The sequence below is a fragment of the Elgaria multicarinata genome, chromosome 22 (assembly GCF_023053635.1).
Source record: "Elgaria multicarinata webbii isolate HBS135686 ecotype San Diego chromosome 22, rElgMul1.1.pri, whole genome shotgun sequence".
Classification (NCBI taxonomy): Eukaryota; Metazoa; Chordata; class Lepidosauria; order Squamata; family Anguidae; genus Elgaria; species Elgaria multicarinata.
This window is the reverse complement of record NC_086192.1, coordinates 12,242,624-12,258,163: the sequence shown is the minus strand read 5'-3', so window position 1 is coordinate 12,258,163 and position 15,540 is coordinate 12,242,624. Positions and strand designations below refer to the sequence as shown.

Below are 15,540 nucleotides of genomic sequence, written 5' to 3'. Positions count from 1 at the left end.
GGAGAGCCCACCACCTCCCTAGGTCACTGGTTCTGTTGTCGTACTGCTCTAACAGTTAGCAAGCAGTGAAGGGGGAATTTCACCAGGTGCTGCATGCGTACAAAGGACACCTGCTGAAATTCCCTTTTCTATGCAACAGTTAAAGATACAGGAGCATTGTCCTCGTTTTCATAGGGTCACCCTACTACTGTAGTCTAACACATCTGGAGGGCACTTGGTTGGGGAAGCCTGCTGTAAGCTATAAGAATATGAGAAGTGCTTGGGCCTTTTTTTCGTTCAGCCTCCTGTTTGCCACCGTGTCCAACCGGATGCCTTTGGGAAGCCCGCCAGAGCAATCGTCCTTAAAATACCACCTTGAAATTTCAGACTTTTATTATTTTTATGATACTTACTGTGGCCTGAAATCATCATAAGCCTATAAAGGATGCGTCGCTTGGAACCTCAGTCGATTAAAAGAAAGAAAGTTGCTTAGATCAGTCCGTGAAGCAACGAGGTGGTAGGCCAGGGGTACGAATGCTCATCTTACCATTCTGATCTCTTGACAGAGGCCTGGAATGCCAAGATCACTGACCTGAAACAAAAAGTTGAAAACCTTTTTAATGAGAAATGTGGTAAGCATACAGAATCTTTCAAAACACACTTATTTTTAGCACTTTAACGGAGGATTTTATCAACAAAATAACAAGACTTTCCAATAAAGTCTCAGCTAGGCCTGGCATTATGGAGAGACCTAACCCTTAAAGAATACAATAGGATTTTTTATTATTATTATTATACAATTCTTTGTTTTTTGCAGCAACGCTTTGATTAATGGGTGTGACTGGAAAGTCGTGACACTTTTGCAATGACCTTCTCTCCCGCGCCCCCAAGTGCTGTGTGTCAGCATATGGATAACATCTGGCGATTGTTAATACTTATTTGTAATATTCCGCTGCGGATGTACAAATAAACCTTAATTAAAATTTTGGAAGGAGCAAAATTTTCTGTGAAGGAGCAGTGCTGCTCCAGTTAAATGGGGCGGGTGGGGGTGGGGGGAAGTCACCATTTGCTGCAAAGCCATGATCCCAAGAATAAAGTATTACACTGTGCATTTTGCTACCAATTGCCTCCTTTTAAAGTGGCTGTTGCATTCTAATGGAGGTAAATATGTTGACTCTGTTCTGTGCCAACCTCAGCTGTCGTTGGAAAGAGGGGATTTTTGTAGTGGGTGATGAGAGTCACAAAAAAGACCTCCCCTCCCTGCTTTGGCTCAGCCCGGTTAAACGTTAGAATCGAAGTGTGAAAAATATATGCCATGGAGGGCAAATCCCCTCAATCATAGAATAGCAGAGTTGGAAGGGGCCTACAAGGCCTTCGAGTCCAACCCCCTGCCCAATGCAGGAATCTACCCTAAAGCCTCCCTGACAGAGGGTTGTCCAGCTGCCTCTTGAAGGCCTCTACTGCCTTCTGAAGGCCTTTCTCTGGGATCATAGAATCATAGAATAGCAGAGTTGGAAGGGGCCTACAAGGCCATCGAGTCCAACCCTCTGCTCAATGCAGGAATCCACCCTAAAGCATCCGTGACAGATTGTTGTCCAGCTGCCTCTAGTGTGGGAGAGCCCACCACCTCCCTAGGTAACTGATTCCATTGTCGTACTGCTCTAACAGTCAGGAAGTTTTTCCTGATGTCCAGCCGGAATCTGGCTTCCTGTCACTTGAGCCCGTTATTCCGTGTCCTGCACTCTGGGAGGATGGAGAAGAGATCCTGGCCCTCCTCTGTGTGACAACCTTTCAAGTATTTGATGAGTGTGCTATGCTGTCCCTCCTCCATCTTCTCTTCTCCAGGCTAAACATGCCCAGTTCTTTCAGTCTCTCTTCATAGGGCTTTGTTTCCAGACCATTTTATTTCCATTTTAAGATACGTTTTGTTTTAGGGGAAGCTCTCGGACTGACGGAGCCTGTGAAAGTTCCTTTTGCGCTCTTTGAGTCTTACCCTGAAGATTTCTACGTCGAAGGCCTTCCCGAGGGAGTGCCGTTCCGCCGCCCCTCTACGTTCGGCATTCCAAGATTGGAAAAGATCCTCCGAAACAAAGCTAAGATAAAATTTATCATTAAAAAGTAAGCCATATGTCATGCGTACCACGTGAGTGACCTTTCTGCACAGCTTAGATGAATACAGAGTTCAGCCCAGCCAGATGCTGGATTCGTCTATCAGAGGAAACGAGGCTTATGTTTTTCATTAAGTGAACTTAGACTCATGGTAGGCCTGTTAGTTCCACACATTTCGAAGAATAATGAATTAATGCAAATCATAGAATCATAGAATAGCAGAGTTGGAAGGGGCCTACAAGGCCATCGAGTCCAACCCCCTGCTCAATGCAGGAATCCACCCTAAAGCATCCCCGACAGGTGGTTGTCCAGCTGCATCTTGAAGGCCTCTAGCATGGGAGAGCCCACAACCTCCCTAGGTAACGGATTCCATTGTCGCACTGCTCTAACAGTCAGGAAGTTTTTCCTGATGTCCAGCTGGAATCTGGCTTCCTGTAACTTGAGTCCGTTATTCCGTGTCCTGCACTCTGGGACAATCGAGAAGAGATCCTGGCCCTCCTCTGTGTGACAACCTTTTAAGTATTTGAAGAGTGCTCTCATGTCTCCCCTCAATCTTCTCTTCTCCAGGCTAAACCTGCCCAGTTCTTTCAGTCTCTCTTCCTAGGGCTTTGTTTCCAGACCCCTGATGATCCTGGTTGCCCTCCTCTGGACACGCTCCAACTTGTCTGCGTCCTTCTTGAATTGTGGAACGGTTTAAATTTTTGTGAACCGCCCAGAAGGCTTTGGCTGTTGGGCGGTATAGAAATGCAATAAATCAGTCAATAAAATTTTATTCATAAAGTAAAGATGCCAGCTGACAAGCTGTGTGAGAAAATCAGCCAATAAGGAATCATTGTCACAAACCCCGCATCTGACGAAAATAAGCATAAATAATGTTTTAAAGTCCAGCGCACGGCACCGACTATTTCTGTACCAACTTCTGAATGCGTCTCTTGAGTTGCAGACAGAAACCAACGTGCTTTGGTTTGCCTGATAACTGAAAGCAGAACTTGAAAGTAATTGAAGTTGGAAAGTCCAACTAGGAAATTTGAAAACGCTCTGTCACTTATTAATTAAGTTCAGTGAGTACGTGCTGCATGTAATGACTATGGCAAGTCAAATCAAAGAAAGCTTAAGGAAACAAAAATCCCGGTTAGTTTTCATAAATGCACCTTGAAGAGAACTGTGTATGATGCAGTTGACTGTAGCAGCCTCTAAACCAGTGTGGGGAACCTTGTTTCTGCCCACGTGTTGCCATAGGGACTCCAAGTTACCTATCCCTGCTCTGCTCTAATTTCTATCATTCCATTTTTTTGGTGGTGGTGATATTGTCTTTGCTAAATTTACCAAGAATTCATCTAAATTCAGGACATATTTTAGCGTAACCACATCGCGTTTCTGAGGCCAGCTGGACTGAAACCCCTTATTTTTTTTCCGCTTTTGTTTTTCTTTCTGTGTAACACTTCTTCAGTAACTCTGTTCTGCCCAGAAGAATAATGAAGACAAAACAAAGACTTGAATGATTAGCAGGCCAGTGGAATTTTAATGGGCAGGTTTGGAGCTATATGAGTGAAAAATAAGACATTGGCTCATTTATCCATGGCACTGTCAGATAAAATAAATAAATTGGACACAAAGTACATAGAGCTAATTGAAGTGGTCTAATTGATGGTTCTCAAGTCCAGTCAAGAGGAGAGAGGAGTTTGTGCCTCTTCTAACGTATGTGTGTGTGTGTGTGTAGAAATACTTTTATGGAGTTGTGTGTTACACTAGAAAATTACCCAGAGGACCTTTTCCTCTGCCGCTCCCAGATTGTGGAATGGCCTGCCGGGAGAGATTTGTCAACTTAACAGCCTTCCGGAATTTAAGAAAGCCATAACGACTGATCTCTTCCGACAGGCCAGGTGAATTTTAAGATGCCTTTGAATAATGTGCTGCTTTTAATAATGTATTTGTTTGAAATGTTTTAATCAATTCGGTGTATTTTATGGTGTTTGCATTTGTGTTGCACCCCGCCTCGATCCAGAGGGAGAGGCGGGTAACAAGTAAATACATTATTATTATTATAAAATAATTGCGATAAAGGACAAATTCGTGGAGAACAACTGAGTGGAACTGTTGAGCCATGTTCAAATGAAGTGTACCTGTATATTCCAGCTGCTGACAGCAAATGCTGCGTGGGCTGCTGCTTTCATGCTTCCTAAGGGGGTTGAAACAAAGCAGTGGATTAGATGGACGTTCTTATGTCTTCATTTCTTCAGTCTGCCATTCTGACTTCCTTTGGGAGTCCATCCTGGCTTCCTGGTTTATCTTCGGGAGTTGTGAAGTCTTGTTTCCAAAGGGCCAACAAGAGTTGCCTCTATGCACAGCATTTGAGGGAAGATGACATGTGTAAATTTCTTGGTTTAGGGTGCACACAGAGGACTTCACGGGCTTACTTTGGCCGCGCAACGTTGTTTGAGCTGCTCTGAAAAGGGAGATGGCTTAGAGGAGTGATATTAAATAAGCCAAGTACAATTTGGAGCAAGCTGGATTGCATGTGTTGGGATGCTTTCGCCTCCCTGATCGTTTTCAGTCCTCCACACAGTTGATATTTATATTGAGCGGCTTGCGATTTCTTTTGGCCTTGTGGGGAAATGAAACTGCCGTTGCGTTTACTTGGTGATTTCACTTCTTTATATCCTTATGTCAAAACTTCACTGTGTTTCTCTGCAGGCCTGAGATGTTCGAGGCTGCAATTAAAGAAAGCGCGAGTGCTCTTCCAAGCCCTCAAAGTGAGTTGCATCTCTTAGCTGAGTCCTAGATGGCACCAATGCCGTCGCTTCATAAATCTGACAACTGGTCGGGAATACGGAATAGTTCTGGGGAGCGCTATAAAGTAGCCGGCACATTCTGGAGTAGCCTTGTCAAAGCGGAATTTAAGCCATGATCATAGGACACATATGGACACATCCCAGCTTTGAAAAGGCTGTTGGTTTTCCATAATGTATCAACACCTCGTCCACACTGTTCCATATTTTGGTGTTCCTGTCTCTCTTGTTATTCTAACAGTCTGATTTTCATGTTTTGCTTATAGAACATTTTCTGTTTCACGAAATTCAAATGTTTATATATCAGTTGAAAGAACATTTAATGCTAAATTCAATACAGAAAACAGAATGCAAAGATCTGCAGTACAAAAAAAGTTAGGCTTACTTTAGTCTAAAAACACACACCGGTGTGATTGAGTGAAGAAGTGGATTGGAATTGCAAACCCGACTGGCCAATCGCAGTCCTTGTTCTGGGGACCAATCACATGGCAGTAGCGGCGATACATCCCGTTTCAAGTTGGAGAAAGTCAGTTTTGCTGTTTGTTCTGGAACTGAAGCGCAATGGGAGATGGTGTGAATATTGGAAGTATTTCTCAAATTAAAAGCGTACGTACGTACATCATCAATAGACTAATGGCACCAAAGAAAAGATTTGATAGGACATTCAGGAAAAGCAGCAGGATTGTATTATGTGAATCAGGTCTTTCCATTGACATATAAACGTTTGAATTTCGTGAAACGGAACATTTTCTATAAGCAGGCGAAGTTGCAAAACGTGAACATTTCAAAAAGTGCCCACCATTTTGGCCACCAAATTAGCATGTTCGAACTTGGGTTCCGTCTTTTTCGTTATTTACAATTTCCCACTACGTAGGTCATTTGTAACGTGAAAGATTTGGCGTTTGTTTGAGACGTTTTGATGCTAATGCTTTGCGTTCATGTGTTTTGTAAGGAAGAACCAGTCTATCAAACACAGTAGTAAACACTGTAACTGTTCCTGACCCAGTGGTAAATACAGCAGCCGGAGTGGAGGACCTTAACATCATTCAAGTGACCATACCAGGTATTCCGCCCAGTGAATCTTTTCTCGTTCTTCACAGTTTAATATTTTTGTTTCCCCAAGTATTTTTGATGTGTTCTAACTCATCTATCAAACATCTTTTCTTTTTTAAGGGCCCAGTTTATGATCCCAGCCACAATCTTTTTCTTGTATATTAGTGCTATTTACAAAATAGATTTCCTGCAAAACTCTGGGGAACTAAATAATACAGCTTAGAGCTAAAATGGGAAGAAACAGATTCTTCTGCTTGGACTTTATAGGCCTCCTTTTGTACATCAACTGTGCTCCAATTATAGACGAAGAGCCCTGTGTTCCTTATTTTCATTTCCCAGGAAGACTTTAAATCTACAAGAGCAATCATTTTATTGAAGGGAACGGGAACCGAAAGCAACCTGCCCAAATATTAACTGCCTTTTTTGATTCGTGGCTTTCCTCACATCTCCTGTCTCCTCCCACTGGCTGTGTTTGCATGTCACCCTGAGCCAGGCGCAAGTAGAACTGAGCTGCCCTGAGCCTCAGAATTTCACGCTTGCCCTTCCCATGTGGCCCGGAGGAGGCATTTGCAAGCTTTGCCTCTCCTTTTAGTTAACTACAATCTGGTTTTTTGGTCCGATTCGGAATTCTGGCTAGTGTTTACAATGCTTAGTTTCAACAAACCAATTTTGGAAGCCACGGTACAGAATTTAGTCTGCTTGAAAGTAAGTCAGTGTTAACCACAGTTCGTTGCTCCAGGTACCACTCAGATTTAGTGCAGAATGCAGCCGCTCGGCTGTTGTCCGGAGCTGACCCTTTCCAGCATGTAACTCCTTTGTGGAGGGGGAACTGCACTGGCTGCCTTTTCGCTACCGGGCTAGGTTTAAGGTTCTCGTACTAGTGTACAAAGCCCTAAACTTGGGACCAGGATACTTGAGAGAGCGCCTTCTCCCTCAGCAACCCGCCCTTATGCCACGTTCCAGTTGATCGCAAATACAATTTAGTTCTTGTTCCTTCGAATTTCGCAGATGACGACGAGAGAACTTCCAAAGTGGAGAAGGCCCGACAGCTGCGAGAACAAGTGAATGACCTGTTCAGTCGGAAGTTCGGTAATTTAATTTTCCCAACCTAAAAAAGCCAATTAATGACCACCCTGTATGCAAGATACCAACCCCTGAACCCCAAGTCAAAAGACATCGGGCCTATGCGGAACAACAGAAGCAGCAAGGAGTTGGAGCAAGAGGGCAGCCGGAACACCCAACTCGCACCGAATATTTGTGTTTGATTGTAAGCTGCTGTGGCTAAAAGGTGGTCTTGTGAATATAGTGAGTTAACGAGTTAAAGAATGGCCATCCTTTGATAGCTTCCCCACTCAGCAGGAATTGTCTTGGATTACCAAATCTACATGTACGCCGCTCTGGGAGCCTTTTTGATAGGGCTGTGCAAATCCGTGCTTCGAATTCGAAAAGTGGAAGCATGGAGGCCGTTTCGTGATGGATCTGCCATTTGATGAGCGATCCGCCATTTTAGTGCGCAGGCCTGGGCCCCCATACAACCTACAACTCCCAGCATCCAGTGGCTGGGTGGGCTGTAGATCTACTCACCGCCGCCGTTGCCTGCTCCGCCGGCAAGATCAGCCTCTTTAGGCCAGCCTGGACTCTCTCCGGCCGGCCTCCGCTCCTCTGGGCTGGCCTCCGAGAGATCGGGCCAGGCACCCTGAGGTGGCCACGATCTCACAGTGGCTAGCCCAGTCTCTTGGAGGCTGGCCAGGAGGAGCGGAGGCCGGCCGGAGGGGGTGGAGGCCGGCCCGAGGAAGCCAATCTTGCTGGCAGACCGGTGGAGTGGGCGATGCCGGTGGCAAGTAGACCTATACCCACTATCCCAGGCACCGGATGCTGGGAGTTGTAGTAGGCTGTGTGGCCTACTACACAGGCCTGTGCATTGAAATAGTGGTTCCCTCATAAAACGGCGGATCCATCATCAAACGGACTCCCCGCTTCGCATTTTCAAACTCAAAGCACGGATTTGCACAGCCCTACTTTTTGACCAGAGGAGTGGGATGAAAATACTTCAAATAAAATAAATAAAATTATATACCTTCCTGTTTTAAGGACCATTTAAAACAGCGTGTAAATGAACAAGTCAGTGAATGTAGTTAAATAAAAACTTGCACTGCCGAGGTTAAAACAAAACACTACCCTCATATTTATTTTTGCTGTTTTTATAGCGATCCTATTCTGGTCGCTTTGTAACTGTTCCAGTAAACCATGCCTTGTTTATGGCAGAACCTCCTGGCAGTGTACACCACTTAACTCAGAACTGTACTGTCGTCTTGGTTTCACTTCCAATTCTCTCTCATTAGGGGAAGCCATTGGCATGGGGTGTCCTGTGAAAGTCCCTTACCGAAAAATCACCGTCAATCCTGGCTGCGTGGTGGTGGATGGGATGCCGCCCGGCGTGTCTTTCAAAGCTCCCAGCTATCTTGAAATCAGTTCCATGAGGAAAATTTTGGATTCAGCAGAGTTTATTAAATTTACCGTCATTAGGTATGTGACTTTCAGCTGTGCCCAGTATAATCTTAATTTTCTCGTCTGCTGGAGAAGACGTCTGGTATTCCAGGTTGCTGTGGTCTTGTGTGATGGATTGGACTTGCACTGCAGACCATGTTGGGGATAGCTGCCACTCCAAGAGAGCCTGCATCCTCTTCTAATCTCTACGGCCCTCTTGAAATCCCCCGTGCGCTCCAGGCTCACGTTTAGACACAGGCCTTAGCTAGACCTACCTGAAAGTCCGGGGCAGAGGAGGGGAGACCTCACGTTGGGATTAACGCGAGTTCTCGCCCCCGTTTACATTTTAAAGAGGATGCAGCGCATGAGCGCTAATGATAAGTTTTTAAAATTTAATATGGTTTCCCCACTACCCCCACACTAACCCTGATGGGTGCAGCTCCCAGCTCCACAGAAATGGGCCAGACATTCCTCTGTCTCGGGCTCAGCAGAATAAGCGGACCCAAAGGGGAGGGCTATATCCCAGGGCAAGGGAGGGATGATTCCTCCCTGATCCCGGGATCCCCTGTGCGTCATGTGGACGCACTGGGACGATCCCAGGGTTTGCCCCGGGCTATAGCCTGATCTATAGAGCCTCGTGTGGCACAGTTTCTGCAGCTGAAACTCTCCCCACGGCCTGAGTTCGATCCCAGCGGAAGCTGGTTTCAGGCAGCCGGCTCGGGTCAACTCAGCCTTCCATCCTCCCGAGGTCGGTAAAATGAGTACCCAGTTAGCTGGGGGAAAGGTAATAACGGCCGGGGAAGGCAACGGCAAACCACCCCGCTATAAGGCCTGCCAAGAAAACGTCAGCGAAAGCTGGCGTCCCTCCAAGAGTCAGTAATGACTCAGTGCTTGCACGAGAGGTCCCTTTCCTTTTTCATAGCCTGATCTAGCTAAGGCCACTGTATGTCTCCCCTTAATAGGTGCTAGGAGGAAACAGGGCAGATGGAAACAGATGGTGCTCCTGAACATGGCACCATCTTGCCATGCTCAGGAGTATCCCAGAAGCGTCTGGCTGGTCTGAACTGCGCCCTCCCTTCCCATGGGGATCGGTCTTTGGAAGCACATTGTGCCGCTGTTTCTGCGTCTGGGCTGGCTTCCTTGCGCTGCTGATTTTGTCTTGCAACGTTCTGAATGGCCCTGGGTCCAGCATACCTAAGGGAGTGCCTTCCTCCCCGTGCCCTGGCTACAGCGTTGAAAGGTCAACCAACAATATGCTCTTGAATGATGCCATCACACGTGGAGAGAGGCGTTCTCTGTTGCCTGCCTCACAACCGGAACGCTCTTCCCTTGGATGTTCAAATTCTGAGGCTCTTGTCTCTGAGCTGCTTTAAGCAGTGCAAATTTGGAAAAGCAGCTCATTTGTGGTACGACGCCTTCAAGAACTGTTCGCATCTGTAAGGATTCTTACAATCCCTTCTGGAGAGCGCGTAACCAAAAGTGTTTTTGTGGTTCCCCCTACACACACACACACACACACCCCTGCATGAGGTGGAACTGATTTGGAAAGGCATTAGTAAAGGGATTAGAGAGATCACTTGAGGTTTCTCCGGTTGTTGTGTTAAGGATTAGGAGAAAGTGTGCTAGCAAGCAAGCTGATTGGAAGCCTGTTTTGGTTTCCACTAGGAAGAAAGAAGCAGACTATTTCGCCGAGGGTGGGGGGAAGAAACATGCTAATGATTAGGGCTCTGCACCCCCTACCCAAACGGCTTCGGAACCCCATCCGGACCTTCCGGTTCGGGTCGATCCGAACCTCCCCCGATCCGCTCCGAATCGGCAGCGAGATCTGGAGGTCCGGATCGCTATTCGGTCCCCATTTTGCCCCCCTTCCTCACTTACTTGCCTCTGTGGCGGACGGCAGAGGCAGGGAAGGGGGGACAAAGTGGGGGCCAGATAAGCCCCCCTCCCCCCTTAGCTGGCTCCTCTGTCCGCTGCTGCACGGACCGCGACGGACGGCAGAGCCAGGTAAGCCCCCCTCCCCCACCCACCCCACTTATCTTGCTCTGTCGGGGTCCGGAGTTGAAGCCGCCACCCAGACCATGATGGAGGCAGGTAAGCCCCCCTGCCCCCTTAACTCCGGAGCTTCGGAACGGTCCGAATCGCTTCGGAACAGTCCGCGCCGATCCGGACCTCCCCCGATCCGCTCCAGAACCGGGCTTCAGCATTCCAGATCGGCTCGCTCCGGATCTGTGGATCCATTATGGAGCGGTGCACAGCCCTACTAATGATCATCCGCTGAGTTAGTAAAGTTCAGGATGCAACAAATTTCCTAAAACTGGGAATTGGAAAGAATACACAGAGGGCTGGAGAGTTCAAATACAAATGGAATCCATTGATTATTATATTTTTGGACTATGTATAGGATTGCGATCCACCTTGCTGGACGGTTCAGGAATTCCGATATTAGTACTGATCTGTGGCTCTGCGAATACTTTCCCCCCATTATAGAATATATCATAAAATAGAAGGTCATACACATTGAGATCATAGGGAACAAGCTTTATATGTGGCTCTGAGTTACGACACCCCGTGTAGTCTGGAATTGTACCGTGATCTAAAAGATCCCTTAGTTGAAATGCTGCATTCTGTGTTTTCCAACAGACCATTCCCTGGACTTGTAATGAACAACCGTAAGTATTTTAGTAGCCGTGCTTGTGATTCCTCCCTCTGCTAATCTCTGTGTGTGTGGCTGCCATGGTTCTCCCAATGGGCAGTCTAGATCTTTTGCACCATTTCATCCTGCGTCAAGAGAATCCGTAATGGTTGGGTACAAAATCTAGCATGTCACAGGGAAATTCAGACACGTACAAGAGAGTACTGTGGCAAAGTTTCCCACCCTTTAAATTGCATGTTTTCAAGAGATGGCTAACATTGTGTTTATAACACGCTGAAGTGGAGTAATGTTGTGTTTTTAAATATGAACGTATTTACTGTTGGAGGGGCCCGGTTTTGTACAAATTTAACACTGGCCCTGCTTGTTCTTGTAGAAATTGTTGAGAAAGCAGAACCGGAAGCACCAGCACCGGCTGTACCAGTCCCTGAGCCGGTGGTACAAGGTAAATGGGGGGACGGACGGATGGACATTAGTATGTTGGTTGGTTGTGACCCAGCTCCAGACGCTCTTGGATGAGACTGATTATCTGGATCCATTTCAGTCACGTTTTGGCTTGTTTTTGGCATGGAACCAGCCTTCGTCGCCCTGAATGACGACTTACGTTGGGAGAAAGACGGGGGGGGGAGTGTGACTCTGTTGATTCTCCTTGAGCGCTCTGCAGCTTTTCATAGAATCATAGAATCATAGAACAGTAGAGTTGGAAGGGGCCTATAAGGCCATCAAGTCCAATGCAGGACTCCACCTTAAAGCATCCCTGACAGATGGTTGTCCAGTTGTGTCTTGAAGGCCGCTAGTGTGGGAGAACCCACCACCTCCCTAGGTAACTGGTTCCATTGTTGTACTGCACTAACAGGAAGTTTTTCCTGATGTCCAGCCGGAATCTGGCTTCCTTTCACTTGAGCCCGTTATTCCGTGTCCTGCACTCTGGGAGGATCGAGAAGAGATCCTGGCCCTCCTCTGTGTGACAACCTTTCCAGTATTTGAAGAGTGCTATCATGTCTCCCCTCAACCTCCTCTTCTCCAGGCTAAACATGCCCAGTTCTTTCAGTCTCTCTTCATAGGGCTTTGTTTCCAGACCCCTGATCATCCTGGTTGCCCTCCTCTGAACACACTCCAGCTTTGATGCCATCGACCCTGGTATCTTTCTGGGGTGACTGAGTTGGGAATGGGAGGTTCTGCATTGCAGTGGCTCTGCTCCTACTTGGTGGGTTGGCTCCAGAAGGTGACGCTTGGGGAACATTGCTCGGCCCCATGGATTCTTCAGTATGGGGTCTTGTAGGGGCCAGTTTTGGCCCCAGTGCTGTTCAACATGTACATGAAACCGTTGGGTGCGGTCATCCGGAGTTTTGGAGTGCGCTGTCATCAGTAAGCTGACGACACGCAGCTCTACTTCTCCACATCGTCATCAGGTAAGGCTGTGGATGTGCTGAACTGGTGCCTGGCTGCGACAATGGACTGGATGAGGGCTAGTAAACAGAAACTCAATCCAGACAAGATCGAGATGCTGTTAGTGCGTGGTTCTTCTGACCGGATGGAGGGTGTTCAACTTGTTTTCGATGGGGTTACACTCCCCCTGAAGGAGCAAGTTCATAGCTTGGGAGTTCTCTGTGTCACTTGAGGCTGAGATGTCCTCAGTGGCTCGGAGTGCCTTCTACCAACGTCGGTTGGTGGCCCAGCTACGCTCCTATCTGGACAGGGATAACCTGGCTTCTGTTGTCCATGCTCTGGTAACCTCCAGGTTAGATTACTGCAATGCGCTCTATGTAAGGCTGCCTTTGAAGACGGTTCAGAAGTTGCACCTTGTGCAAAGTGTGGTGGCCAGGCTGATAACAATGTCCAGGAGTGTTGAAGATATAAGTCCGTTTTTGTATATCATTCTTAATGTTTTAATCTTTTGTAAATCACCCAGAGAGCTTCGGCTGTGGGATGGTATAGAAATGTAACAAACGATAATGATATAACATCTTTATAAATTGCTTCTCTGCCCACTCAAAAGTTATTTATTGCGTTTCTGTGGTCTCTGGATGGTTCACAAGAGGTAAAACCATAAAATGCAACATAGTAAAACCTCATTTAAAAGGATGGCTTGGTAGTTGCTAACATGATAATTAAGAAAGCAGATTTCCCGTGTTTTTTGGGTGGTTTAAGGGCAGATATGAGCAAAAACGTTCTTGCGACACCGTGGGGGAATTAATACATTCTGCTGCTCATCTTGTTTGGTTTGTCTAAGGACCTGGACACTCACAGCTTAGAGCAGAGATGCATTTTCAGCCAATGTGGGTTTGGTAGCATTGGGGGCAGCGATAGCATATTCATTTAGGCTGGTTGATATAGTTAAATATAGATCATTGGAAAAATGCAAACAATTTTATGTATTTTCTTTTAGAGCCGGTTGAAGCAGACCAAATAGTACAAGTATCTGTGGAGGAAGGTGAGTGTCTTTTAGCTGGTGAGAGGAAAACAGCTGCTATTTGAACAAGTGCCCCATGGCCACAAAGCCCACACCGTAAGGCCATCAAGAAATGTATGCGCTTTTTTCCCCCTTGCCAAGTAGCTGTCTTCCACAGCTCACCTAAGATAAAATTACTGTTGATGAAGGTCGTCCTGGAGCTTTGTTCCTCCTTTCTCATTTCTACAAACTCTGGATTTCCCCCCCCCCCCACGCTTCTTGTTCTGTGGTGATCTTAGAAATGTTGAAAGGCACCCAAGGTACCGTTTTGTCTCCCACAGATTCAGCACAGACCGAAGAAAACACTCAAATAAAACAAGAGCCAGATCCAACGTGGTAGACCTCGCCGGCATTAGGGTAAAAGGATAGTCATAAAGGAAATGAAGCATTGGGTGGTATTCAGATGCTTTTCTAGATAGAAGATGGACCCTAAGTCTCACAGTGAATGCAGAACGTACGACCCAACTTCCACTTATATTGGCCCTGTAACTATGTAGATTACTTAACTTGGCGGTATCCCTGTTGTGGTCTTCTTCAAGTTTTGCTCATTTTGTCCCTGGGGCCCCCTTCGTTTAATTTTAGCCCAGCTTAACCTTTAGAGCAGCGGTTCCCAAACTTTTTCAGGTCACCGCCCCCTTGGTTCCACAAACTCCTGCCCAGTGCCCCCTATCCTACACTATAAAAATCATTATTCAGAATAGCGGTTTTCAACGACCCACTAAGGAAGATAATAACAATAAAATTCAAAACAGTAACAATTAATTGAATATTTATTCAAAATCCGAAGCACCCGCTGCAGGCTTGCCGAGGGAGGGAGGGAGGGAGAAGAGAGCAGACGCCTCTGTTTTGCAGCCGGCGTGGCGGGGCACACCAAACAGGGTATGTCTCTTCATTAGCGTTTTGGTGCTTTTGAAACATTTCAATTCACTGTTAAAAGGACTCTTCTTAAACGGTATTAATACATGAGTGGATTCTTCCCCTATATGGCTTGGGACCAAACTACCTTCTCCCATAAAAACGTCCCTGGGTTTTAAGACCTTCTGGAGAGGCGCTTCTCGGAAAAGACCACCTCGAGCGCCCCCCTGCCTCTTAACGCCCCCCTATGCAATCCCACCCACCCCCAAGGGGGCGGTATCACCCACTTTGGGAACCACTGCTTTAGAGTAACAAAAGGGCCAAGTTGAATGAGTGAAACACAGCATAAGAAATGTCTAGTAGTAATTATTTTCATAGGACTTCCAGCGGCCATTGATTTAACTTCAACCTCTGCCGTTTTTTGTTTTTCCTCCTCACTCTCTAGTCAAAAGCATCCAGGATTGCGAAGAGTTTGCTGGAAAGACCTGGGCTGTGTAATATAACTGTATAAGAGAAGTACCTTTTATCCACCTTTCCCATACCTGCCCTTCTCTCTCTCCTTTTTTTTTTTTTTTTTTTGGTACTTTTTAGATAGAAATGTCTATTCTGTTCAAAAGTCCTGAGAATTGTCATGAAGCCGTGAGACATTTTCACAATGACTTATATTATTTCAAAGACCTAATGGGAGGATGAAATGCTGGACACTTGACTTATGATTGTTAGCTTTTGTTTTTCTTGATTAAAATCAACAGGGACTTGCAAAAATAATAATAATAAAAAAATACCTGCCTATCCAAGTAAAACAGCCCCTAGATGCAACTTGGCCTTTTATTAAAGAAGAATGATGCCTACTGTAGTTCAGGTTTTATGTTTTCCCAATTGGGGGGGGCGGGCGGGGGGAACTGGGAGGGGAGGGGAGGGAGGGGGTGTCGAAATTTGTCCACCAAGCTTCTGTTTCTTTCTCCTTTAATGGCTAATTGGATAATAGTATCTGTATATTTGAAATAATTTTTTTCCTATGATATATCTCTCAACTCATATGTTTTTAATAAATAAATAAAAACTGGTTTTCCTGACCCTTGTAGCATGCTTTAATGAACTGGTGTTTTGTATGGATGGTCCTGAAAGGGGGGGGGGGGGGAAGGGGAGAACATAATACCGTATTT

At 46.2% G+C, this 15,540-nt stretch overlaps 1 protein-coding gene across 4 annotated transcripts in view; it reads left to right on the top strand.

Moving 5' to 3' along the window:
- The window catches only part of GTF2I (general transcription factor IIi), a 65,384-nt gene extending 50,154 nt beyond the window's left edge, over positions 1-15,230 (top strand). For all 4 annotated transcript variants that reach the window (XM_063146710.1, XM_063146713.1, XM_063146711.1 and 1 more), the window contains 11 exons: positions 546-611; positions 1,914-2,097; positions 4,783-4,841; positions 5,830-5,940; positions 6,939-7,019; positions 8,273-8,456; positions 11,058-11,086; positions 11,444-11,512; positions 13,457-13,501; positions 13,801-13,876; positions 14,820-15,230. In XM_063146710.1, coding sequence (XP_063002780.1) covers positions 546-611; positions 1,914-2,097; positions 4,783-4,841; positions 5,830-5,940; positions 6,939-7,019; positions 8,273-8,456; positions 11,058-11,086; positions 11,444-11,512; positions 13,457-13,501; positions 13,801-13,859 — 887 coding nt within the window. In that variant the 3' untranslated portion in view covers positions 13,860-13,876; positions 14,820-15,230. The remainder of the gene's footprint in view (positions 1-545; positions 612-1,913; positions 2,098-4,782; positions 4,842-5,829; positions 5,941-6,938; positions 7,020-8,272; positions 8,457-11,057; positions 11,087-11,443; positions 11,513-13,456; positions 13,502-13,800; positions 13,877-14,819) is intronic.
- Positions 15,231-15,540: the final 310 nt, after the last annotated feature.